This window comes from Myotis myotis, unplaced genomic scaffold, assembly GCF_014108235.1.
Source record: "Myotis myotis isolate mMyoMyo1 unplaced genomic scaffold, mMyoMyo1.p scaffold_m19_p_8, whole genome shotgun sequence".
Classification (NCBI taxonomy): domain Eukaryota; kingdom Metazoa; phylum Chordata; class Mammalia; order Chiroptera; family Vespertilionidae; genus Myotis; species Myotis myotis.
Window position 1 is genome coordinate 40,728,523 of NW_023416390.1, and position 27,492 is coordinate 40,756,014.

The window sequence follows — 27,492 nt, forward strand, 5'->3', positions numbered from 1 at the left end:
ATATACTTTAAACAGTTCTAGTGGTAAAATGAGCTTGTGTCTTTAAAGTGCATGAAGAGCCTGAAGAAATTGTCTCTGAAGAGCCTCCCGCTGAAGTTGTGGAAGAGCCGGAGCCCGTGGCTCCTCCAAAAGGTACTGGGCCAGCTGCCAGGTTGCCTCAGCCAATCCTTCACCCTTCTTGCCTGGAGAATTCTAGGCAATATGAGCTTTTGTCTTGTTTCTTACTCATTTCCACTTATTCTAAAATAATAAATTCTAACATCTTTAGTGACTGCACCACCTAAGAAACCTGTCCCAGAAAAGAAACCACCTGCTGTCGTTGCCAAAAAACCTGAGCCACCACCCATGAAAGGTATATTTTACAGAAAAATGTCTGTCTTTAAAATGTTTTACTGCTCCACTTAATGGTTCCGTGTCATCGAAACTATGCGCTAAAAAGTACTAATATCTTTTAAAGTGCCCAAAGTGCCCAAAGTGCCTAAGGAAGTTGTTCCTGAAAAGAAAGAGCCTCCTGTGGTTCTCAAGAGACCAGAAGTCCCACCTGTCAAAGGTACATGTCTCGGGCCACCATCTGATGGAGGTGGATCCACCCTCCAGCCCTTAAAACATGTTTTGTTCTGTGTAAATGTGATAAATGTTTACCAGCTATTCTTCCTAATGATAAAATACTAATATCTTTAAAGTGCCTGAAGTTCCCAAAGAAGTTGTTCCAGAAAAGAAAATAGTCATTCCCAAAATGCCCGAATTCCCACCAGCTAAAGGTACATGTCCCGACTGAAGTTCTGCAAAAAGTGCTCAATCTTGGTCATTTGCTTATTGGAAACCCTTTTGTTTGTCAAATCTCTTATGTTCACAACTACAACTACAAACCTGGTATTCTGGATGGTTGGGCATTAAATTTTGTAAATAACATCATTTTTTTAAAAAAACTAACACTTCTATTATGAGCATTGGAAGAGTTTACTAATGTGGTTTTGTTAATATTTATAGGCCATATTTTTTTTCTTTCTCTATAGTTCCAAGATTAGGTCATTGACCTTAAGGTGAATTTTTCTTGCCTCTGTCCCTATGTTATTTGAACTACATGTGAACTAGATGAGGTATAAATTTCATGTCCTTTCAACTACCTAGAGGTAAAACTAACTAATATCTTTAAAGTGCCAGAAGTGCCAAAGAAACCTGTCTTAGAAGAGAAACCAGCCGTTCCTGTTCCCAAGAAAGTGGAGTCTCCTCCTCCAGAAGGTACACGTAAGACCATGAGTGAGCTTGCCACTTGTGCTATTTCTAATGTAAGCCTTGTTCCTCTTTTTTTTAATTTAGTATCTTTTCATCATTTTCTGTCCTTTATTTGTCTTACTTCCTCATTCTTAATTAGCTCCCATCTCAGATCTATTTTGAGTTACCAGTCTGCGGCATCTAAGTAGGATTTTGTAACCTGTATTAAACAAAGCTCTCTAATGTACACAGGAGAGGAGAACTAATGACTATGAAAGAGATTAAACATCAAAAGGCTTTCCAGCATTCAAATCGACAGAAACAGATGTCAGTGAAAATAAGATAGGTTTCACCCTAACAAAAATGAGAGAAGATATTAATTGAAACAAGGAGAGAAATCATTGATTGCACTCAGTTTGTGCATTTTAGAACATTGTTTCACACATTGAATTAAAATTAACTATATCTTTGAAGTGTATGAAGAACCGGAGGAAACGGCTCCTGAAGAGGAAGCACCCGTTCCTGCTGTGGAAGAAGAGGAGCCAGAAGCCCCACCGCCGGCAGGTATAAGGCAGGCCCACTCTGTGGGAAAACACATCATTTGATCATTTACTTTTTATGTCATTACATCTATTCTTTAAGGTAAAATGTCAGTCTTTAATCTCCTTACTTGAAATTTGACTTCATTGGCAAGAACAAACATCATTTGCACATAAAACTTCAGTCCAACCGAATTTTACAATGTGTATAACAAAGAAGTAGATGTGGTTTTAATTCATTCATTAGTATTAAACTTTTCGTTATAATCATCTGACTCTAAAAGAAATTCCTATCTTTCAAGTGCCTGAAGAGCCCAAAAAGATTGTTCCAGAGAAGAAAGTTCCTATCATCAAAAAACCAGAAGCTCCTCCTAAAGGTACTTATAGTAAAATCAATCCATACTTCTTTTTCGTTTGCTGTCTGAAATTTGACACTGTCCTTATTCTGTGTGTGCTCTGTTATGTGTTTATCTGTTACCCATATGTTATAGTGTTGAACAAATTAATGTGTAGGTATTGTATCTTGCAATGTTATATTATTAAATGCTACTAATATCTTTAAAGTACCTGAGATGGCAAAGAAAGTTGTCCCACCGAAGAAAGTCCCAACTGTTAAGAAGCCAGAAACACCAGAAGCTAAAGGTATTTGTGTCATCATTGTCATCATCGTTTTCTTAAATAGTATTCTGATATCTTAAATTGGAATCAAATAAATTGTCCTCATTATTGCATAAATAGGGACAAAAAATGTCTTTATTTTGTTTTCATTAATTTAATGCTGTTCCATTAACTATAAATTCTTTATTCTTAACACTTTTAAATACTCTTTTTAAAATAAAACTAATATCTTCAAAGTGCCCGAGGTGCCCAAGAAACTTGTTCCAGTAAAGAAAGAACCAGTGCCTGTTACCAAAAAACGAGAAGTCCTTCCAGAAAAAGGTACCTAGCATGAAGAAAAATATCTATTTATCTGAACACTATTTGAGCGTTTTAATAATGATTCTCAGGGAAAAACAATAGCATAAGTTTATGCCAAATCACATTTTACAGTAAGAAGAGGAAAATAATGAGGGCAAAGAGAAAAAATAAGGCAAGTAAGCAGGAGAAAGAAAATGAATGAGCTTCTGTTGTGCCATGACACGGTGACATATGGTAGAAAAGGCTCTCTTCTCAGTCAATGTAGAACAGCTCAATTCAACACATTTTGTTACATTTTTACCACTAACAAGACAGGGTATTGGAAAAGATAAGATCTGGTCCTGTCTTCAAGCAATTTCAACCTGATGAGAAGAAAGTACAGCACAACTCTAACACAAGACAGGAAGTGAGCGCACCTATAAAGTGAGAATAAAAGGCTACAGAAACACAGAGCAAGGAAAGATCAATTTCAGGCAGAGGCATCAGGGAAAGCTTTGTGAAAAAAAAAAAGTATAATTTTAAATTTTGACGGATTTTTACATGTAGCAATGGAGGAAATGGTATTCTAGGCAAAGGGAATATTATACCAAAAGGCACTGAGGTAGAAAAGTCTGGGAAGGTCAAGGTCTGCCAAATAAGCATGTGTGATTTGAGTATGGATTGGTTGTGAGGTATACTGAAGATAAAGATGGATATAAAGATGAGGGTCGGATCACTGTTGGAGTTCTTTGAATGTCACCATAAGGTGTATACTTTATTATGTAAGCAATAGGAAGTTTCAAGGGTTTTGAAGTGATGTATAAATTAATAGGAGTTGGGCTTCAAAAAGATAACTGGCATCAGTTCAAGCTATTGGAAGATGGTGACAATAGTACATAGTCATTGCAGTTATTTAAGGTCATTAAAAGCTGGACAAGATCAGTATTGGTAGAAATGAAAAAAGGAGATTGAATGTGAGGGAGATGGAGATTGAGTTAATGTCTATTATCAAAGCAATTAGGGAAATTGAGCCCAAGATGATTGTAAGGTTGAAGCTAGATGGCCATGAGGATGGCTCATTGGATTCCTGATTGATATTAGAAATAAATAGTGAATATATTTCTCACTTTTCAAGTACGGATGTTGGGAATGTGCATCTGGAGCTTAGGAAAGAGATTGAGGCTAGAGATGTAGATCTAAAAGTCATCCACATGGAAATAAGAGTTGATAGTGCAGGAATGATCGTTCAAAGAATGGAGAGCCAATTTTTAAAGCATCTAAGTTAAACCAGTGGGGAGCACCTACATTTAAGGGTACACAGAAGAAAAGAAGCAAATAAAGAAGACTGAGAAGTCTCATTTATAAAATTTGGATCTCCAAAAGGATCCCATGCTCCAAAGCTATTTGCCCCATTAAGTCTTATAAGATAAAGTTCTTCCCCCTGGACTCTTTGCAGAATCTTGCAAATTCTTCTCAATTCTTTGTCGTAAACAATATCAATGTCTTTAAAGTGCTTGAAGTGCCAAAGGAAGTCATCCCGGAAAAGAAAGTGTCAGTTCCTCCCCCTGAAGAGCCAGAAGCTCCACCTGTCCAAGGTATATGACTTCTCTATGAATCTTGGAAAGATGGCAATTGTCTTTATCATCTCGCTTTGGTTGTTGATGGGTCTTATGTATTTATCTGTTGTCTGTCTTAAGTAGGGAAGTTATTGATATCTTGGGGTAATTTGAAGAATATATTATAGAGTATAACAAAGTTGATGTCTTACAATTTAGCAGTTGCAGTATTCTATTCTGAATGCAATCTAAAATAAAATACTGTGTTTTTTTAAGTTGAAGAGTCTTCCGAGGAAGTAATATATGAAGAAAAAACACTCATAACAATTGGTAGAAAAGTGACTCCCCCTGTTGAAGGTATATATATTAAAATATAAATTCTTTAATCCTTAAGAACTCCTGTTAGAAATACAAAAATATTTTATAGGGTGAAATTCCTTCTTGCCATTCCATTCAAAAGCACTTCAGTACATGTTTCATTTTCCAAATACTTATGCTTCTTTTAAAGTAAATTTTGAGTCCTTAATTTGATTATTCTTGGTGGTAATTATAATTCCAAAACATAGTTTACTGAGGCAAAACTGAAAGAATTAATTACATTGGCTCCTCAAATGGTAACCCAATATATAATTTTCTTTAAAAAATAGACTTTTTTTAGAACAATTATTTACAAAGAAATTGTGAAGATACTACAGAGGATTCTCATACATCCCCACAATCAGTTTCTCCTATTATTAGTATCTTATATTAGTATGGTACAATTATTATAATTAATGAACCTGTATTAATATTTTATTATTAACTAAAAGTCCATACTTATTTAGAGTGTCTTAGCCTTTGCTTAATGTTTTGTTACTTATTTTTATTGTTGACACTATTACAGATATCCCCATTCCCTCCCCGCCTTTTACCCACTTCCACTCAGCCCCCACACTCCCTTCCCTCTGGCCAGCACTACACTGTTGTCTGTGTCTATGGGTTATGCATATATGTTCTTTGGCTAATCCCTTCACCTTCTTTCATCCAGTCTCCTCTTCCCTCCTCTCCTCTCACTTGCTATCATTATACATAGAAAAGTGGTTAATAGAAAGTTCAACCATAAGAAAATAGAAATCTTGTCTCTTTTTAATATATAAGTGAACTAGTATTAAGTGTATATTTTCATCTTTGTGACGGTAATCTTTACATCTTTGTGAAATTTGTATGGGTCTTTGTGAAGCACTTTCCATTACAATCTCACATCCTTTGTCAACATTCTTTAAAGAACGTGAAATTGAAAAGTATATTGAGCCTGAAGAACCTGAACCTGAACCACAGCCAGAAGAAATACCAGTTCAAGGTATTCAATTAATTGGACTTAAATCTTCATCATCATATCTTCATCTTTATATATATTTTATGTTGTTTTTCATGTAGAGTAGGTCTCTGTATTTGTATGTAAGATTCATTGTTTTAAATGTGCATCTGATTCTTATGTATTCATGTAATTTGCACTATTTATCTCGTCAATGTGGCTTACATGGATGCTTCATTTGTTGTTTTTAGTAATGTCTTTGCTATATTTTTCATCATCTGTGTACCATGTTGATATTTTCATGTTTTATGTTGGACACTGTTTTATGTTTTATGTTGGACACTAATATTATGTACCCCAAAAAGCAAACACACACACATATGTATATATATATATACTGAAGATACTATATATCCACCTACTAATTAATATATACATATGTTAACTTTCCTGAAATACTCTTTTAAGAACCTGAACCTGAACCTGAAAAGAAGGTTATTGAGAAACCAAAATTCAAACCAAAGCCCCCAGCTCCTCCGACGGCTCCACCTAAGGAAGACGTGAAGGAGAAAGTATTCCAACTTAAAGGTATAAATGCTACTTCTAAAGTTTTATTAACCTGCTACCCAGTCATCTGAAGTGGCGCTTGCAAGAATGTTTACAAGTGTGTGCTTTCAGACATGATCAAGCTGTGGGCCTTGCATAGAGACCTGTGTTTCGTGCTGCTCCAGGTGCCTTGTCAGGCCACGCCTGCTGCCCCAAATGCCAGGAACTGCATTTTTGTGAGCTTCATCCTGGACATCTGCCCGACTAACTTTTTTTATACGGAGGGCGGAGAAAGTTTTCTGATTTCAAAGCCTAGTTGCTAGGCATATCTTTGGAATCTTATGCATGTGAAATGTATAAGAAATGTTTGCAAAATATTTTTAATATTGCAGTAACAAATTTATACAAAAGGCAAAACTTTGTTCTTAAGGAATGTCGTGTGCTTCCAAGTTTCTATAAGTAATATAGTTATGGCATTGAATAGCTGATATGTGCTCATATACCAAGAAAGGATCGCATATAAGTGGCCTGTCATGCTCCCCCACCTTTTTTCTTTTGTAACTTGATAAAAGCGGAATTGTGTTCTGTGGTCATCTTCAACATGGCCAGAGAGATGATGGGTACATTTGAGCCAGCATCTCCTCCCAGTGTTAAACTTCCCTTCATTCTTTTTGCATTTAAACTTGTCTTTGAATTAATGCAATATTACTTAATTTTTAATAACTTCTTTAATATATGTTCTTTAAAAGCTGAAATAAACTGCCAAAAGCATATTATTCTTTTTATTTTAATAAAATGTTGTCTTATTTGTGGTGTCATGCAATGTCCCAATTGAAATTATCTACACATAATCTTAGATGAATACTTTCTCCATATACACATGTACAAACCCAGAATCTTCCAGGATAAGATTTTACTTCCAGTGATTCTTGCCCTTCAACAACTCTCCTGGCCAATAAGAGGAAAAAAGTGGGCACTTCTTAAAAGGCTACCCAAGTGTTGATTGATACTTCATGACAACACACACTTAAATACATTTCTCTTAATGTAAAATTTAAACTCAAATAAAATTTTCATTTTTCTGCAAAAAACAAAATTATCTTCCTTTTCAACCAGACTTGACGATTGCACTTTGGAGTAAAACTGTAGTCTGTGTTCATGGTTTGAATGCTTTTGATATGCTTGGTGGTGGCTGTTCTTGGCTGTTATTAATGCTTCTTGGTTATGACCAAAGCTTGGTTTTGATTTTTGGAGCAGGTGTTTAATAATGTGCTTCAACCTAGTCTAAATATACAAATAATAAAAGCAAGATCCTATTTTTTAAAGCTGTTTCGAAGAAAGTTCCTGAAAAACCCGAGGTCCCAGAGAAGGTGGAGCTTAAGCCTGTGAAAGGTATTTCAGTCTGGAAAACGCACTCATATGCGGTCTTCCTGCATCTGACTCCTTGCTCTTTCTGTCTTCTAGAATGTTCTCTTTCCAACATTTCTTACATAATCACAGTAGTCTCATTCATTTCTTGTATTTTTGTACCTCTTATGGTCCTGGCTCATGAGTGTTGCCTCCTTTGTCTCTCATCATTTTCATCCATTATATGGGTAGATATTGCTTATCTTTGTCTCATCTACATATGTCTTCTTGCAATTACCTATAAAATTTTGGTGCTTAGCTGAAATTAATATCGGAATACACCTTAGGTTAAAGTGCTGGAAAGCTTTGGAATTACACCAGAACAACAATATGTTAGCCAGTGTTATAAGCACTAAAAATAAGCCATGTCTTCCTTCTCCGCATTAAGATTATTCACATAGATTTTTTTCATGGCTCTCCTGTCACTTTCTTCTCTGTGACTCCAAGACATTTTTTTTCCGGTGTACAGATCTGATGTTTTAGCGAAATTTTATTATCACTGCACATCATTTTTCAAAATTTCTCTTTGAATATATATTCCCTATCTAAGCCTAGACCCTAAAGAAAAATAAATTAATAATACAAGTCTAGAAAGCATCTATTTAAAATAGAGTTCTTAATTTTTCTAGTAAGTATAGTGGGGAGCTATTTTCTATTTAATTAACACATCCAGACCCAGAAATTGAATCTGCTCCTGATTCACTCTGGAATTTGGGAAAATCACCAATCTGAATATGCATTTCTTGACATAAAATGAAGGTTATAGGGCAGAGTGAGGTAGAAGAGGGTAAAGGGGGGAATAAATGGTGATGGAAGGAGATTTGACTTGGGGTGGTAAACATACAAAACAGTATACAGATAATATATTATAGAATTATAACACCTGAAACCTACATAATTTTATTAACCAAAGTCACCCCAATAAATTAAATAAAAAAGAAACAATTACTACAAAAACAGAAAGTTTTCTTTCAATTTTCTTTGTCCTGGAACTATGTAAATGGCAGTAAGTCCTTTTGATTCTGTAAGTTTAGTAGAATTTACTTTTGAAACAACTTGGTCAGAATAATCTTTTCATGGGACTTTTCATTAATAAATATTTCAAAAATAAAATGAAGATTACAAAATAATGTTACTATGAATACTAGCTAGTAAAGTATTATTACGAAGTCACTTATAAACATTAAAATGACATGAAGTAACATATATTGGCTTTAAAAATAATAGCTATTATGGTGTGTTCTGCACCTGAGTCTCAAATGTCATTGTTCTTAAAAATAAAATAATATGGAAAAACAAATGCACTGATATATTTTCACTATGTCCATTATGGAAGTAAAGGATATTATGCTATCCCAACTTACTTGGTGGCTTCTCCAAGTTCAATCAATAAAAATAGTTTTACATTAAGAATATTGGTAACTCCAAATTAGTATTGAAGGCCAGCACAATTTATAATTGTTTAAAAAAAATGAATGTTTGTAAAATTCTACCTAAAAGATAGGAAAAAAATATTTAAAAATAAAATAATTACATTTGCCTTTTAAATGTTTAAATTTTGAAGAGTTAGGCAAGGTTATCATTATCACATTTTTTTAAAAAAACTATTTATTGAGTAGCAAATGTCTTGTTTAAAGCACTAAATGGGAAATTTTCTAGAAATATCTAAGAAATTCAGATTGCATATGAGTAAACAAATATAATATTACATGATACAAATAAATAATGTCTTAAATTTTAATAGACATCAATAGTGAAGGGAAAAAGTTTAATGATCACCAAGTGTTTCTCTTTTTCTTCCATTCAAATCTATAAGGACTATAGTAATTTCAGGAGGTTGCTCTATATACTAATAGCATACTCCATGCCTGATATTCACTAAAGACACAAGAGTGAATTAATTTAGAATACCTTGAGTCCCTTTTAGTCTAAATTCAAGAACATTTTCTTATTCATAAAAAATAATGCTGCCCTAACCGGTTTGGCTCAGTGGATAGAGCATCAGCCTGCGGACTCAAGGGTCCCAGGTTTGATTCCGGTCAAGGGCATGTACCTTGGTTGTGGGCACATCCCCAGTAGGGAGTGTGCAGGAGGCAGCTGATCAGTGTTTTTCTCTCTCATTGATGTTTCAAAATTCTCTATCCCTCTCCCTTCCTCTCTATAAAAAAATCAATAAAATATATTTTAAAAAATAAAAAAATAATAATGCCAACACCAGCTTCCAAATTCTATAGGTCCATAATTTTAAGTTAGTATTATTTCAAAACAGAGACTTTAAGAAAGGTTACTTCTTTGCTGTTAAGAAAATGAGATAATGGCCCTTTCCCAACATCAAGGTCATAAACCAGATCCCTTGGCTTTCTTCTCTCCCAAGTGGAGAAGATTGAATAAGGACACTTTCACCTGCCAATATGATTATATTCTACTTTATAATCATATTGAGGAGATACCAGTGTAGATTTGGGCAATCTACAATTGCAGATTGAGGCAGAGATGCTGTCAAAATCTGTGTATTTGATGGAAAATTTATAAAGTTAATATAGAACAGCATCTTCTATACATTCAAGTTGAGTATATTTGCCTGTAGTTAATGCAATTGAATTTCATCACAAGGTTATATAGATGTTTATAGAGAAAATAACTTGATGTATATTATTTGCATTTAAATTCTGTGATATTTACATGTGACAAAAATTATTGCTTATGCACTGTACATAGTTAACTAGTTTTGAAAGAGACATTTTATTGTTGACATTTAGTTTTTATATGAATTCACTTCAAAATTTGAAATCATATTCTTTTAAGTGCCTGGAGGTGAAAAGAAAGTTCGCAAATTACTTCCCGAACCTAAACCTCAACCAAAGGAAGAAGTTGTTCTCAAAAGCGGTATAGTATTTTTCAACCGTTACATCAGCTTTGAGTATACAAAAGATATACTTCAAAGCTTACAAAATTTCTCTGTCTCTTGGTTTTCTTTTAATTAGATTCCCTATTTATCAAAGTTTATTTGTAGTAGCATTAAATGTTAAGGCTATAATTTTTATAACTTTTTTACAAGAAGACAGAAATTTTGTGAGTGTTCACAGTATTCTGAAATTCACTTAATAGACATAACTAAATTGATAATATTCTAATCTAATAACAATGACCATAGCTGTCATTTTCATGATCAAATTATGTAGTAAAATATACTAAACCTATTAAATACTCTAAATTACACCAAACTATTTAAGACTAAATTGAGTGAGTATTCAGTTTTAAAATATGACACAAGATCACCACAATGAAGAAAAAAACCCACATTTTTAAAAAAGTGAACATTTCTTTTTAGCATTTTATCTTCTAGTATTTTATACAAATAAGATATTAAAGAATCAGAAGCAAGATATTCAGATGAAAAATCAATTTCTAACTTTGTCTTCACAAAAAATTACTCTTCTCTAACCTACATTTCTTTAGATGTCTCCATTTCAGTAAACTTTATACTTATTTAAATATTCCTCTTCTCATTAAATTACAAAATAAATTATGGTTAAAATTGTTTTTATTCAAATTATTCATTTTGTGTTTGGGTCATTACTGGCACAGACTTATCTCTGTATAGCTATTGATATAGATGTAAAGCAACTCTGAATGCTATTCTAAATTAACACAACCTTTGGTATAAAAATCATTTTTAGTATAAATACAAATTTCCCAGTGTACTAGGTCAGGTTGCATGCTTTTCATTTTCCTTGCTTTGTACATTATTTGTATTTGTCAAGTTCATTCAACATCTACATTTGTTCGTCTTGGTTTACATATAAACCTTTTTGTCTTTTAAGTTCTAAGAAAGCGATCTGAAGAAGAAGAACCTAAAGTAGAACCTAAAAAAGTAGAAAAAGTTAAAAAACCTACAGGTAGGAATCTCAGTAACAATTTGTGAAATTATCTTTTAACAAAATGAACATTTAACAAAAGGTTTATCTTGTAAACATAAGTGGAGTTAATTATAAGCATAGCTTCATATTTCATCTGTGTTTTCCATTGTCTGCTTTCTGTTGAAATATTTACATAGTAATTCTCAAATCCACTCATGTACTTGCCTATACGTCATTATTTTGATTACTTGCCACGTAAGTTCTTTCAGTAGAAATGATTGTGAAATAATCAGGTTGGCTGAGAATAACTTCATGGGAGGGTGTCAGCAAATGTTTCATAACATTTGGGGGCTTTCAAATGGGCTAGGTTTCTTTCTATCCTTAGCCTATTATCAAAGGGTTATTTATTGGTAACTGTTATGAAAGTGATTTGGAAAGGGAGAGATAATGGGGTTGGGGGAGAGGTGGATGGAATAAGGAAAAGAAAAATTAAATCAGAGTCAAAAAGAGAATAAAAAATTAATTGATAGAATATAGATATTTTTAAAAGCCATCAATTGAACTTTTGAAAACCAGTTTGATCTAATTACTGATTTCTAAGTAATAATTGATTTCTAAGCATTAAAATATTTAAATATCACTAAAAATAACCTTATTATCTTAAAGTACCAGAACCACCTCCAAAAGCTGTTGAGGTTGAAGCACCTCCAACTACTGTTGCGAAAGTGGAAAAGAAAATTCCTGAACCAGCAAAAGGTACAAACTTGCAATTTTTTAGTTGTTTCTAAAAATACAAATATGCATCATTTAAAATATAATTACACTGGCATAAAGATTTGAACATGCACATATGCATGCATAACGTGAAAATAATATATTCTTTAAAAAGATTTGAACACGTGACCTTAATCTGGTCAGCTTAATTGTGTTTACCATTTCCCTCTCATGTGCAGTGGGCTAATGATCCCCCTATTGTTAAATAATTTACTAAGTTTTAAACACTAAGAAAAATATGTCTTGGGGCAGTGAGATGAATAACAACATTAGAACCAATAAAATTGCCTTACTGTATTTTCCAAATATTTTGTAGATCAAATACTTGATTTGATGACTATGTGTATTAATTCTAATATCTTCCAAGACATGCCTGCCTAATTTTGGTTTGACTTTGTGAAAACTTAAAAAATACTGTGATAACCTGTTTATTATCATGGATTCTTTTAGTGCCTGAAATAAAGCCAGCAATACCTCTCCCTGGACTTGAACCAAAACCAAAGCCTGAACCAGGTAAGCCAGCTGATCCCCAATGTCAACAGTATACTCCTTCATGCTTTACACAAAGTGTAGTTTAGAAGAAAAAGTCAGTGTGTAGCAAATAGTTTCTAATGTGGCAATATATTATTATATTTCATTTAATATGATATATTAAATATATTAGAATATATAGAATATATCATATTATATGTAGATTGTATTATAGTTAGAATATATTATTCTCCAACGAACTAGTCATTGAAAGATTTTGAAGTTACATCAGAAGAGACAAATAGGCCACCAAAACAGGTTTTACGAAATGGCAAATATATACATTAATGCAATGGACATCTCTCTACAGAAGTGAAAACAATCAAACCACCTCCCATGGAGCCTGCTCCAGCCCCCATCACTGCCCCAGTGACAGCACCAGTCGTGGGAAAGAAAGCAGGTATTTATTCTGTAGTTTTCTTGTTGATTGTTTTTCAAATATGTTTTTATTGATTTCAGAGAGGAAGGGAGAGGAAGAGATAGAAACATCAGTGATGAGAGAGAATCATTAATTGGCTGCCTCCTGCATGCCCCCCACCAGGGATTGAGCCCATAACCCAGGCATGTGCCCTGACCAGAATCAAACCCTGACCTCCTGATTCATGGGTCAACACTGAACTATTGAGCCACATCAACTGGGCTGATTGTTTTGAAGGCTTAATAAAAATATTCATACTTGAATTAAATTTAAGCCCTCATTATGTTGAAACTAGGCATTATTTCAACTGTGGGGGCTGTAAATTCTTAATTAAATTTTCTTCATCTGATTAATGTCCTTTACCCACCTAAGCTCTCACCTAATGGGTGCGTATTGTTTTAATTGGAATGTACATTCCTATGCTGCACCATTTCCTTATATGCTCTTCAGATGAAGTAATGAATATGTTCCAGGCTAATGAAAACTAAGGAGACAGTCAGACACTCTCTAAGGACATGCACACAGAAATCCCATGGAGTTTCAGCTTTTTCTTGTGCCCTGTAGGAATCATTTCTCTTAAAAAAAAAAAAAAAAAAAAAAAAAAAGATGAATTTTGGAACAATGAAAAGTTCCAGATATATACAGTGTTGATGATTTGATAATTGCATAACATTGTGAATGTGTTTAATGCAACTGAATTGCACACTTAAAATGGTAAATAAAATAAAAAAACAGGATAGTTCAGCCTTTAAATCTATATAAGAATGTAGATCAATAATAATTTTCTTAAATGTGCTAAGTGGTAAAATCATCTCAGCTACAAACTTCAAGTGCTATTACTAATTCTTTACTTAGGTGTTAATCTCAAAACCAAAAATGATTTGATGTGTTTTTATGATTGATAAATACACATTCTCGTTATTTGAACTTTGGCTGGTTACTTACTGTCTTTAAATTTTCATGTCCTAGTATGTGAAATCAGAATAATAATTACATCTGCCCTGTCAGATTACTGAGAGCACTAAATATGTGTGAAGCACTTAGCACACTGCCTGGTACATAATAAGCCCTATAGAAATATTTTGGTTATTATTGTGTTTAATGACATGAGACAATGTTATGTTCTTTAGCTATAGCAAAATTTTAATATTTAAGATATAATAGTTTGTCACTGATATTTATGATTTGGGCATTATTCTTATTTTTAAACTTTTACAATTGCAATGTGATACCTTTCATTAGTTCAGAAAAAGATGGTAGCTGCTATTGAGCCAATTAATTATGTGTAAAAATAAAGCTTTTCTTGCATTCCCAGGGGCTGAAGCTAGGAAACTGGTTCTACATTTTATTAGCCCTTGCATTAATAATTGAATTAAAATCTAAATGTAGGAACTTCCTTAGTTCATTGCTTCTGCTTTAGTTCATTGTCTAACTAAGGGAAACTTACAAAGGAATTCATATATGTATAGCACATAAACCCTTTGTTTTTCCTTAACCTTGCCTAGATTTGTTGCCCACTTTAAAAAGGAAGTTATAGGTAACTTCTGGGCCATTCCCTTTTTTCTACACTGATTCCTTGTTAACAGAAACATATCCTTGGTACACATAACCAACACATAAGTAACTATATAAAATACTTTGTGTTGCTAAATAAGAATGAAACTCCTCCTTACAAGGCAAGAGTAAGCCTTCCAGAAATGGAAGAAGAATAAAGGCACTTGCTGAAAATAATGTTTTAATGCTAACTATATTGGTGGCAGTTTAGCTTAGTCACATTATTTTCAGAATATGACTTCTTGGATATATCAAAAATATCTGTTAGAAATGTCCATTCTCCATAGAGATCATAGAAAATCAATTCTCTTTTTTTGCATTAATACTTATAATAAAGAGTATGATTCACCTCACATGGTTTACTAAGTATGAAATAAGTCTGAAAATTGTTTAAATGCTAAGTTTTCTTCTTTATTTCAGAAGCCAAACCTAAAGAGGAGGCTGCCAAGCCCAAAGTTCCCATCAAAGGTAAGATTAATTTCCTTATACCTGAATTGTAATCTTTCACTCTGGGGGAAAAAAAACAACAAAAAACACTTTACATTCGAGGGGGGAAATTTTTCAAAATTTGTAACAATCCATGCTATTTCTAATAGATTCTGCTAAAGCTAGTATGTCTTCTGATACTTTAAGCAATATACCTCTAATATTATTCAAGCGGGTACTGTATAACCAGCTATATTTTAGCATAATAAATTCTATGCGTTCTTAGCTTCATTCTTCATATACATGATATTTACACATGACACATAAAATAGACATTAATCTAGATATTTTACATTTGGGTTTAAAACTTGAGAAAATGAAGAGCATTTATTTTCATGGACTCCTTATGTCATCTCATACTCCTGTCGAGAAGAAGGCAGCATAAATACAATTGACCTTCCAATGCCCTAGTCTTTAATTTTCTGTTATTCTCTAGTTGCTCTATCACTAGTTTTATCTGGCAGGCAGCCAAGTGTGCACTTTCTGACCCTTGTGGAAATGCCAAATCAACTTTTAAATTTTATTTTGAAGTAGGTGTAGCCAAAAAGACTCCTTCACCAGTAGAAGCTGAAAGGAAAAAGTTAAGACCAGGAAGTGGTGGGGAGAAACCTCCTGATGAAGCCCCATTCACCTACCAGCTAAAGGCTGTACCACTCAAGTTTGTAAAAGAAATCAAAGACATCGTCTTGACCGAAGCAGAGTCTGTTGGCTCTTCTGCAGTCTTTGAGTGTTTAGTCTCCCCCTCCACTGCAATTACAACCTGGATGAAAGATGGTAGCAGCATCCGGGAGAGCCCAAAGCACCGATTCACCGCAGATGGTAAAGACAGAAAGCTGCATATCGCTGATGTTCAACTTTCTGATGCTGGTGAATACACCTGTGTTTTACGTTTGGGAAATAAAGAGAAGACCTCCACAGCTAAACTTATTGTAGAAGGTAATTTCCTGTCTTCTGCATATGGTCCATATTCCAGTTTAATACAGTAAAACTCTGGAGCAGCTCTTATTGTAATTTTAGGCAAAACCTCTTATTTCTAAGTTTTCTTTCATTGAAAGGATTGTATGTATTGAAAAGTCTTTGCTGAAATTCTTCCCAGAACTTCCTGTGCGTTTTGTGAAAACGCTTGAAGAGGAAGTCACAGTGGTCAAAACACAGCCATTGTACTTGAGCTGCGAGTTAAACAAAGAACGCGATGTGGTCTGGAGGAAGGATGGGAAGATTGTGGTGGAGAAACCTGGCAAAATTGTGCCGGGCGTCATTGGCTTGATGAGGGCCCTGACCATCAACGACGCAGATGACTTCGATGCTGGGACATACACAGTTACTGTGGAAAATGCCAACAACCTGGAGTGTTCATCCTGTGTGAAAGTAGTAGGTGAGTACTTTGCTGGGAAATTTTGTTCATCTGATTATTATGCTAAGAAAGTGGAAGAGAGAATATTAGTTTCCAGAATCAGAAAATAGCTGTCTTGTACCTTATCTAAGAGGAGGGTGAGGGGTATCAATACCTCAGAAGAGATTAATTAGGTCCAGTTTTGAGAATAATGTTTCTATTTCTGAAATTGACTAGGGAAGTTACTTAGATCATTCTTTTTCTGACCTCATTTTCGTACAGAAGTCATTAGAGACTGGCTGGTGAAACCCATACGAGATCAGCATGTGAAACCCAAGGGGACAGCTGTTTTCACCTGTCATATAGCAAGGGATACTCCGAACATCAAGTGGTTCAAAGGCTATGATGAAATCCCCTGGGAACCAAATGACAAGACTGAGATAGTGAAAGAGGGAAACTATGTGCATCTCAAAATTAAGAATGCGGTGCCAGAAGATATTGATGAATATGCAGTGGAAATTGAAGGGAAAAGATACCCTGCAAAGCTGACACTTGGAGGTATAATAATCTTACATCTTTTATTCTAAAGGATAGGTTTTATGTGTGCATAAGGCAAAATAACACAACCCAAAAGACATGAAAGCAAAGCATTGTGAGACTGTTTAAAGCATTGTGGTATTTCATCCCTGACCCATACAGATCGTGAAGTTGAATTGCTTAAACCAATAGAGGATGTTACCATTTATGAGAAGGAAAGTGCAAGCTTTGATGCGGAAATCTCAGAAGAAGACGTTCCTGGACAATGGAAACTGAAGGGAGAACTTCTAAGGCCCTCACCTGTGAGTAATTTCCTCTTGCAGTGGTTAGTCGTACATGATAACTACTTTCTAAATTCATGTTTAACATTCAAATTTGGTGCAATAATGATAGAGTTACTTCAGGCTTCTTAAACCTCAAAAAGGGGAAGAAATTTGATGCACTCTTTGTAGACCACTCGGACATTTAAAAAAATTTTTATGATAAGACATTTTTAGTTATGTTATTAGTAGTAAACTTTTAAACTCTATAGAAATCTTTGTCTCTACTAGAGAAACATTTCTCCTCTAGGGAATTTATCTCACTGAAATGCTAACTAAAACTATTGTTTCTCAGACTTGTGAAATCAAAGCAGAAGGTGGGAAACGCTTCTTAACTTTGCACAAAGTCAAGCTGGACCAAGCTGGTGAAGTCCTTTACCAAGCACTTAATGCCGTTACAACTGCCATTCTGACAGTGAAAGGTATGGGCTTTTAGAACTCAGGAGTGGGCTCAACTTCCTTTCATGTCCCTCAGCGTTGTGAAGAACCTCATTCTTATTGTTTGCTTTTCAGAAATTGAGCTTGACTTTGCGGTGCCCCTGAAGGATGTCACTGTTCCAGAAAAGCGACAGGCTCGATTTGAATGTGTCCTAACTCGAGAGGCAAATGTCATATGGTCTAAGGGACCTGATATAATCAAGTCTTCTGACAAGTTTGATATCATTGTTGATGGAAAGAAACACATTCTTGTTATCAATGATTCTCAATTTGATGACGAAGGAGTCTATACTGCTGAGGTGGAGGGCAAGAAGACCTCGGCACAATTATTTGTTACAGGTAAGAGTTGATGAGATCTGACCATAACATCCCATATTTAGACACACAAATATATGACTTTAAAAATAGAGCACTAAGTTCTCATAGTTATAGGTGGTGATCGGCACCCCTTTTATTTTCACACTTAAACAACCCCCCGATTTTTTTTTAAATAAAGGGTAGCTCCATTTGAAAAGATGAATAAATAAATGCCATGTGAAATCCTTTCACCCAGGCAGATTAGAGTGGAATACTTCTGAAGGTAAATTGTTTTCCTGAGCATATTATCCGTGCTTGCATTGCAGGTGTAAGATTGCAATTCATTTCGCCTCTTGAAGATCAAACAGTGAAAGAAGGTCAAACAGCAACTTTTGTTTGTGAACTTTCCCATGAAAAAATGCATGCCGTCTGGTTCAAAAACGATGCCAAACTCCACACAAGCAGAACTGTACTCATCTCATCCGAGGGCAAGACTCACAAATTGGAAATAAGAGAAGTGACATTGGATGATATATCCCAGATACGAGTTCAGGTTAAGGACCTGAAGTCTACAGCACACCTAAAGGTCTTAGGTAAATGTAACCAACTAGAAATAAATAGCCTGTTTTTAGATGTAAGGGTCGGGTGGTAGTTAAATTGCATCTCTTTAATAAACTTTTATTTGCACATTCTTCTTATTATCTGCTGAATATCTTTTACAGAAGCCGATCCCTACTTCACTGTGAAATTACATGACAAAACTGGAGTCGAGAAGGATGAGATTATTCTCAAGTGTGAAGTGAGCAAAGATGTGCCAGTGAAATGGTTCAAAGATGGCGAAGAGATTGTACCTTCACCCAAACACTCCATCAAGTCAGATGGCCTGCGCCGCATCTTAAAAATCAAAAAGGCAGAATTTAGTGATAAAGGCGAATATGTGTGTGACTGTGGTACAGACAAGACGAACGCAAATGTTAATGTGGAGGGTAAGTCGCTGAAAACATTTAAATTTACCCTATTTGAAACCTTCAGTTTACTTATTCAGTCAATCTAACAAAACTTGATATAATTTCAGCTCGACTAATAAAAGTGGAAAAACCTCTTTATGGAGTAGAATTGTTTGTTGGTGAAACAGCTCGCTTTGAAATTGAACTTTCAGAGCCAGATGTCCATGGCCAGTGGAAGCTAAAAGGAGAGCCTTTGACTGCATCCCCTGTAAGTCAGGATTATCTGCTCACACCTAGGAGGGGGCTTGCTTGCTTGTTTAGGGTGAAAAAAGACACATTTCTGGTATGCAAACTCTCAGTGATTTGGAGGAATAACCAGTTACGAAAATGATTTTTTCTTTTTTCTTTCCTTCTAACCCTGGTCCAAACAGGACTGTGAAATCATCGAGGATGGGAAGAAGCATATTCTGGTCCTTTATAACTGCCAGCTGGATATGACAGGAGAGGTGTCCTTCCAGGCTGCCAATGCTAAATCTGCAGCCAATCTGAAAGTGAAAGGTATGCCCCGCCTGTCAGCTATGTTTTTGTATTTTTTTAAGACTTCCTCTGATATCCTGAATTGACCAGAGTCATGAACAGAAGCATATTCTAGCTTCATCCACACCATCCTTCCCTTTCAGAACTGCCACTGATCTTCATCACCCCTCTCAGCGACGTGAAAGTCTTTGAGAAAGATGAGGCGAAGTTTGAGTGTGAGGTATCCAGGGAGCCCAAAACCTTCCGTTGGCTGAAAGGAACCCAGGAAATCACAGGTGATGACAGATTGGAGCTTATAAAGGATGGCACTAAGCATTCGATGGTGATCAAATCAGCTGCTTTTGAAGATGAAGCAAAATACATATTTGAAGCTGAAGACAAGCACACCAGTGCCAAACTGATCATTGAAGGTAAATGTTTTTATCAGTTAGAATGGACCATCTTCACTGTTTTGTTTTGTTTTTTTGCTTTTATTTTTATATGTCCTCCTTACAAACCTGGAATTGATGAGCTTGGGGTTTTTTCTGGATAGGAATCCGGCTCAAATTCCTCACTCCCCTCAAGGATGTGACAGCCAAAGAGAGGGAGAATGCCGTGTTTACTGTGGAGCTGTCCCATGACAACATCCCCGTGAAGTGGTTCAAGAACGACCAGCGCCTGCATACCAGCAAGCGGGTCTCAATGCACAGTGAGGGGAAAACTCATTCAATCACATTCAAAAACCTCTCTCTTGATGATACCTCTCAAATTAAAGTAGAAGCTATGGGAATAAGTTCAGAAGCTAAACTCACGGTACTTGGTAGGTACCCTTTTCAATTTAATCTTATTGCACTAAATTCAGCAGAAATCTGTGGAGTAGCTATTATTTAAAATAGTCATCCAAGTGTTACATTGCATGAAGTTAGCCCCTGTCCTTAAGAAACTTTCATGTATGTTATCAGGCTTATTTCCAATATATCTTTTCTAAAAATATGAGGATTTAAAGAGTAAAGACCCAGGCCTACAAAATAGGCAGTTAAAGTCAAAATTCAAGCTCTCAATTAATTATTGAGCCCTGTTATGTTTAAAAGAGGAATATGTATACTTCCTGTCTCCTTGCTCAAAATTATTTCATGAAAATGTTTTTTTCAAGTTTCTTATAAGAGAGAGAACACAGAATTTACATGACTAAACCGTTTCTTTAGCCCCTTAATATCAAGCAGATTACATATGAAGTCCAACGTATATAGAAACTATTAAAGGCAAACTATTAATTGATATTAAGGAAAACTAATTATGTGAATCTAAAAGCATAAAGGTAAAGTAGACATACTAGATTTGCCAAGAAATTTAGCCAAATAATAAAGGAACACATAATTATATATAAGGTAAATTTTATAGTGTCTTTTAAACTACAGTTAATAAAATACTTCAAAATAAAATACAGATGGGTTAGGTTTTGGTAAAACTCATGCATTGTTCCCTGTGTACCATTTGGAGAACCTTTGAACATAATAAACAAGTGAGCATTTGGTTCAATTTTAACATATGCACAGAACTCTGTGAGCTGCCTCTTAAACTTTTCAAGAGATTGCCATTTCCCTCGATGCTAAATGACATTTTTTTCACTGATATTCTACTTGCAGAGGGAGATCCATACTTTACAGGAAAGCTTCAAGATTATACCGCTGTAGAGAAAGATGAAGTGATTCTACAGTGTGAAATTAGCAAAGCAGATGCACCAGTCAAATGGTTTAAGGATGGAGAGGAAATAAAGCCATCGAAAAATGTTGTTATTAAAGCAGATGGCAAGAAGCGCATGCTAATCCTAAAGAAAGCCTTGAAATCAGATATCGGGCAGTACACCTGTGACTGTGGGACAGATAAGACCTCAGGAAAGCTTGACATTGAGGGTAAGGAAATTTCCATGAGCCTACTCTTGAAGCTGTTGGGGTTCTTTCTGCCAAAGGCTAATGACACATGCTGACCCTTCACTTTCCTAGATCGGGAAATAAAACTGCTGCGCCCCCTGTACAGTGTGGAGGTGATGGAAACTGAGACAGCCCGTTTTGAAACTGAAATCTCTGAAGATGACATCCATGCCAACTGGAAACTCAAGGGAGAGGCACTGCTCCAAACACCTGTAAGGCTATTTCTGAACTTGTCAGCACCCAGAGGAACTGTGTGAAACAGAAAAGGACAGGCAAAAAGTCAGAGTGCATGCAAGGCATTTAAAATGTAGTATCATGTTCTCTGTCAGACCTTAAGCCACAGAGAGATATTAGGGTCTATGGATGGGCTCTGACAGGCACATTTGCATTATTTGTGTTCCAGCAGAGTGAGTATAAGGGTGTAGGTATTCTATGATGCTGCCTGTTGGTTCAGAATTATATAGCTAAAATATGCACTGCTTTCATGATGGTATTTTTAAGCTTCATTTCCCACAAAAGGAAAGCTCAAATGTGTATTATCTCTTCACCCATTATTAATCTCATCCCTTTAATTAGATATGATATCCTCGGGAAAAAACCCAAGGAAAATTATTGCCTATGAAAGCTTTATTCTTTTTTGGTACAGGATTGTGAGATCAAGGAAGAAGGGAAAGTGCACTTCCTTATTTTGCACAACTGCCGCCTGGACCAGACCGGTGGGGTGGATTTCCAAGCCGCCAACGTTAAATCTAGTGCCCACCTCCGAGTAAAACGTAAGTACCATGTGTTTCTGTTGAAAATTCAGTGTACAGCTTTGCAGAAAATGGGAGAGAAACTAACTGGAATTATTTAATTCATTAGAAAAATGTATTAAAAGTACAGAAACAGGCTTTCTTGTATTTACTTCTTTGACATCTCAACACACACATGTCATTGAACTTGTCATTTGAACAAAAGAAAAAAAAACTAAGCAAGTCAGATTTTCCTATTTTGTAATCCTTTCACTCGAAGTAGCTATACCTATAAGAAGAATCTAACTCAGACATGCAGCCCTTAAAGACACGTCCTTCAAGTGCCTGTAGCACTAGAGAGAAAAACTTGGCTGTGTGGCCATTTCAGATTCGAGAAGGGAGGACGGGAGAGGATTTGGCTAACATTTTCGGGAGGTGCAAAGTATTTGATGGACATGGACAGGCTATGTGATTGAGGGGCCCTTGTCCTCTCCCAATCAGAGTCTCAGTTATTTTGGAAGTCACATACCTTATGTAGCCAGAGGAACTTGACGCCTGGCAGAGAGACAGATGCAGCACAGATTTCTTGCTGACCTTGTACAGCAGCACGAAAGGGCCCCTATGAATACCCACTCTCCGGCCGCCCGCTCTCCCCTTCCCAGCACCACAGGGCCCCGTTCACAGGGGAGCTAAAGTAGTGGCCAGTCCTCTGGCTCTTTCCTTCTCAAAGAAAGCCACCACGAAGATTACTAACCGAGTCTGTATTTATTCGCTTGGAATTACGAAATGAGTAACCCAACACGGCTTCCTTCCTCTCGCAAAGCGCGAGTCATCGGTCTTCTGAGGCCTCTGAAGGACGTCACAGTGACCGCGGGGGAAACCGCCACCTTCGACTGCGAGCTCTCTTATGAGGATATCCCAGTGGAGTGGTATCTCAAAGGGAAGAAACTGGAGCCCAGCGATACGGTAAAAAGCGGGAGTGTGATTGCTTGTCTTGCTCTCACTCTTTCAGGTTCTTCCATTTTCACTTGTATGTTCCTTGTTCTTTGCTCTTTTTTATGTCGCTGCCTTCTCCCTTTCCCTTTCTCTTTCCTATCCCGGCCTACTCTTGCCTAATTTCTGCTGAAATTGTCAAACCGATTCTTCACATTTTTGCTGGGTTTAACCTGATGATATTTTCATTGGAATGGAAATAAAATCTTTTTTTTTTTTTTTGAAGAACAGTCAAACACTCATTGGTTATCAGTGATAGGAAGGAGTAAAAAGATTTAAAGAAAAATGTGTTCTGATTGAATGCCCTGCAACAACAGTGCATATTAAGTTTTATGATAAATTCTCAAGCTATCTAGAGCTCTGCATATAGGGGAGGATTGAAATTCCATTTCAGGCAGTTGATCAAGTGGTTGAGATAACTTCAGGGCAGATTTGCTCTTTAAGCATTTCTCCAAAGCTATTTTTAACCCTCAAGTGCTTTGAGCTTTGCAAATTCTGGAATGCAAGCAGACTATTTAAAGTGCAACTGATGCTACTGACAAGAAAGAAGGGCTCTGTGGCTATCCACACGTATGAACAAATATACTTTAAGAAATTTTAGAAAATAACCAGCTCCTAGTGTTAGCTTTTCTATGCCTAAGTTTTTTTGTGTGTTTTTTAATTTATTTTTTATTTATCTTTATTGTGGAGAATATTCTATGCCTTGGTTTATAAGAAAAACCAAGGTGGTTTTTCAGATAGACCTACAATATAATTTACCTAAAGTGAGTTATATATTTTACTCCCAAAACAAAGTGTGTGTTTAAATTAGCTTGATAATTCATCATTGATTTTTAATTCTTGAAATAAAATGTATCTAAAATGTCCATGAAAAGAACACATTGGACAGTTCATTATACCATAGTAATTTTTTTTCAATATTGTAGGAATAATATCAAATGTGCCATCAAGGTTTCAATATAAATCCAATTTTTAAGACTTAATAGAATATAATTAACAAGGAATTCAGTTTAACAAGGAACCACAAAGTTGGTTGAATTATTAGAAGGCAAATGCCTTTGACCTGTTCTAAAACAAACATAAAGCTTATATTCTATCTAAGTGATTAAAGACTACTTCAGTAACAGTTCATCTGGGAAATGCAGTTTGCCTACTATACAGACAATAATCACTAATTTATCTACTCTTTTACTGAGGACAGAAAAAGCAGGTATATGTTCAAATTTCAGCATGAGAATTAAGTTATAGTGAGATCTTTTAAATATTGAACTGAATGATGAAGGCATCTCTAGCTTTGAGTTTGCTTTCTTAATATATTTTTCCTATGAACTGTAGTTTAATTGCTTTCACATCTAAAGGCAGAGATTTGGTTGACTTTTCAATACCTTTCTAGATTTGTAAATTTGTGATTTTTTTAATGTAAGAACACTGCTTAAGGACAAATGATATTATTATTTTGCTACTAAATTTTTGCTACTAAATATCTTTTGGACAAATTAAGAGCTTTCTATTAAATGATCAGTTTCATTCATTTTAATGTAAAAAGTATATTATTTTAATTAAAATGTAGACTCATAAAAATCTTATTCACATTTCTTTTACAAATATATATATATATATATATTCTTGGTACTAAACTTTTTTCTTGGGTTAGAAAGGATCATCTTACTATAATTTTATAGGGCCTCTTTGTGCCTCTTTTAGCACAGGAATTTTAATCCCTTACTTAGTCACCCAAAATACTTCAGCCTTTTATGAACTTGCTCTTATGTTACTTAAATGTCTCTTTTTAAAAAGCAATATAAACTATGAAGCAATAAAATCACTTTATTACATTTTCCAGATTTGTTTTTAATTAAGTCTTTCAGAACAAAGTTGCCACTATTAGTTTAATTCAGGCCTTTCATCTGCACTCTACAAAATGATTAGCTTCCAAATACTGTACTAAACAAACAAAAACAAGTTATTGGAATAAGAAAGTCAAAAGAAAAATTTAGAAATGAGTTGTGTGTTTTTTGCTTTTTGGGGTTTTTTTGGGGAGGTGGTTTTTTTGTGTTTGTGTGTGTGTGTGTGTGTGTGTGTGTGTGTTTGGCTGTCAATCTAAAAGCACTGCTAAGTCCTAAATGGCCTTAGATAACTTTATATTTAAACTTTAATAGCTTGGTCACAGTCATAGTACCTATTGTATTATAGCAACATGCTTGAATTACAGAATAACCATATTTTAAAAGGATAATATCTAATATTAACCTTTCATCATCCACCACCAAATCTTCAGCATTCATTTTACTTATTTATTTATTTTTATAAGGTACCAATTAGTTTTTCCTTTTTAAAAAACATAATCAAGGCACACTGTATAACAAGCAGGTCAAACTCGTGGCCCGTGGGCCATGGGCTGCATATCTTGTTTATTTGGCCGGTGTTAGCCTTTGAGTTTGACATGCTTGCTACATAAGACCAATTAATTGAGAATCACTGTGTTCTGAGCCAAGTTCCAATTTTTTAGAGTAGCTGCAGAGGAATTTGGATAAAACAACAAGTTAATAAATAAGATATATCTGTGGGCAGATTGAAACCTGAGATACTTTTTAAAATAGTCCTAAATCACAGTCCAAAATTTATATTGAAATATATTACTAAAACTTTTTTTTCCTTTTAAGCACCAGGCCCTTGAATAAGCAGTTGTGTTCTTAGGACATATCTTAATTTCCTCCTCCTATTTGTTTTTGGCCTTTCTCGATTATTAAGGTAGTTATATTAATAACCATGCCCAACTATTAAGGAAAAAACCTTTATATGAAACTTTATTCATGACTCTTTCCTTTACACCAACATAAGAAATAGTTCTATTGGTAAAAACTTTTAAGTTATTCTGAACTCTGAATGAAGTCTTAGCAGAATCTATCTCAAACACAGGACAGAGCATCTTCTGGAATTTTAGATGATAGGACTAGAAGAACCTCTAACTGTCGTATCCTTCCTATCAGGATGACCCTGTCTGGTAGCCTTCCATTCAATTATGCGAACTACAATTATGGGACCTAGTGAGAGTCTATAAAAAGGCGGGGTATTCTTTTTCACAATTCATTGTTCTACAGACTACCCCTTCAAATTGCCCAAGGTTGCATTTACAACAAGAATTTATTATTCAAATAATAACATTAATGGCAGCATTTGTCTTGATATTCTACTATCACAGTGGTCTCCTGATTTAACTATTTCTAAAGTTATTTTATCCATTGTTGTGTGAACAATTATAGCCCTGTCTGATACTGGATTTTCCCAATCTTGAGGTGCACAAGAGTCAACATCTTCATTTGTAATTTTGAACAAAATTTAAAAATTGTACAAACTATTTTAATCACAGTTTTACTTGGTTTGCAAAAATAATTTCAATTGCTAAAATGAATGGGAAGAAGAGTTCTAGCTTGTTGCATGGCAAACACCTTGCATTTAGACTATAAGGTTTACTTTCCGCTTATAATATGCAATTCGCTTTTTCCTTCCTTTCATGATTTCTATGTTCTTTCTTTATATATAAGCCCAGTGACAGAATGGAGGCAAATGTAATACACACACACACCAGAGTATAAACAAAAATTTGCCCAGTATTTCAAGATAAAAAGCCACTTAGTAATAATTAAGGGTACTTATAAAAACCTAAAATTTTCTTAAGGATTCTAAGTTATTGGTTAAAATCATTTTTAAATACATATGTGTTATAGTTATGATTATGGAAGGACTTGGAAAGCACTATTTCAAACTGTTTATCTAAATGAATTAAATGCACCTATATATATTGGATTGCTGTTTTGAATATTCTTAAACTGCACTTTTTTTTTTTTTCTAAAAAACTAGGTGGTCACACGTTCAGAAGGAAGAGTTCATACACTTACTCTGAGGGATGTAAAGTTAGAAGATGCTGGAGAAGTCCAACTAACAGCAAAAGATTTCAAAACTCAAGCCAATCTCTTCGTGAAAGGTAATTATAGGCTTGTTTTTTTAAAACATGTATAATACAAAGCTTCATAAATGCCAACTCTCAATTATCTTTAATCTTTATATGTTGAGTAACATAGATCATTATAATTCACCCAATATTCAAAGGTCTATTTTTACTTTTTGGCCTAACACAGACTATTTTTTTTTTAAGTCAAAATTGACTAGCATAAGGTTTCCTTCCTCTTCTGGTCCCCACTGTTTTTATTGCATTCAATAAACAGCTGGAGGAAGAATTATTATCAAACTAGGTATCTATCACTTTATTCACCAAGAGTTGGCTATTATTTCCTTGATGTTTCACATTTTTTAGAAATGCTCTTCCTCTGTTTGTGCAAATAATGATGAAACATCATTATTAGAGAAAAGC

At 34.9% G+C, this 27,492-nt stretch overlaps 1 protein-coding gene across 1 annotated transcript in view; it reads left to right on the plus strand.

Annotated features, from left to right (window-relative positions):
- TTN (titin) overlaps positions 1–27,492 on the plus strand; it is a 278,629-nt gene that overhangs the window by 151,575 nt on the left and 99,562 nt on the right. Inside the window, exons 169-205 of the mRNA XM_036318697.1 lie at positions 49–132; positions 269–352; positions 458–550; positions 684–761; positions 1,159–1,242; positions 1,690–1,779; positions 2,057–2,131; positions 2,319–2,396; positions 2,610–2,693; positions 4,163–4,246; positions 4,484–4,564; positions 5,472–5,546; positions 5,970–6,089; positions 7,374–7,439; positions 10,260–10,340; positions 11,279–11,353; positions 11,981–12,070; positions 12,539–12,601; positions 12,930–13,019; positions 15,012–15,059; positions 15,612–16,013; positions 16,174–16,452; positions 16,693–16,968; positions 17,110–17,249; positions 17,563–17,689; positions 17,781–18,044; positions 18,329–18,595; positions 18,725–18,988; positions 19,078–19,217; positions 19,381–19,507; positions 19,630–19,896; positions 20,019–20,285; positions 21,112–21,378; positions 21,469–21,608; positions 22,043–22,169; positions 22,951–23,093; positions 26,982–27,105. Of these exons, the coding sequence (XP_036174590.1) occupies positions 49–132; positions 269–352; positions 458–550; positions 684–761; positions 1,159–1,242; positions 1,690–1,779; positions 2,057–2,131; positions 2,319–2,396; positions 2,610–2,693; positions 4,163–4,246; positions 4,484–4,564; positions 5,472–5,546; positions 5,970–6,089; positions 7,374–7,439; positions 10,260–10,340; positions 11,279–11,353; positions 11,981–12,070; positions 12,539–12,601; positions 12,930–13,019; positions 15,012–15,059; positions 15,612–16,013; positions 16,174–16,452; positions 16,693–16,968; positions 17,110–17,249; positions 17,563–17,689; positions 17,781–18,044; positions 18,329–18,595; positions 18,725–18,988; positions 19,078–19,217; positions 19,381–19,507; positions 19,630–19,896; positions 20,019–20,285; positions 21,112–21,378; positions 21,469–21,608; positions 22,043–22,169; positions 22,951–23,093; positions 26,982–27,105 (5,244 nt within the window). The remainder of the gene's footprint in view (positions 1–48; positions 133–268; positions 353–457; positions 551–683; positions 762–1,158; positions 1,243–1,689; positions 1,780–2,056; positions 2,132–2,318; positions 2,397–2,609; positions 2,694–4,162; positions 4,247–4,483; positions 4,565–5,471; positions 5,547–5,969; positions 6,090–7,373; positions 7,440–10,259; positions 10,341–11,278; positions 11,354–11,980; positions 12,071–12,538; positions 12,602–12,929; positions 13,020–15,011; positions 15,060–15,611; positions 16,014–16,173; positions 16,453–16,692; positions 16,969–17,109; positions 17,250–17,562; positions 17,690–17,780; positions 18,045–18,328; positions 18,596–18,724; positions 18,989–19,077; positions 19,218–19,380; positions 19,508–19,629; positions 19,897–20,018; positions 20,286–21,111; positions 21,379–21,468; positions 21,609–22,042; positions 22,170–22,950; positions 23,094–26,981; positions 27,106–27,492) is intronic.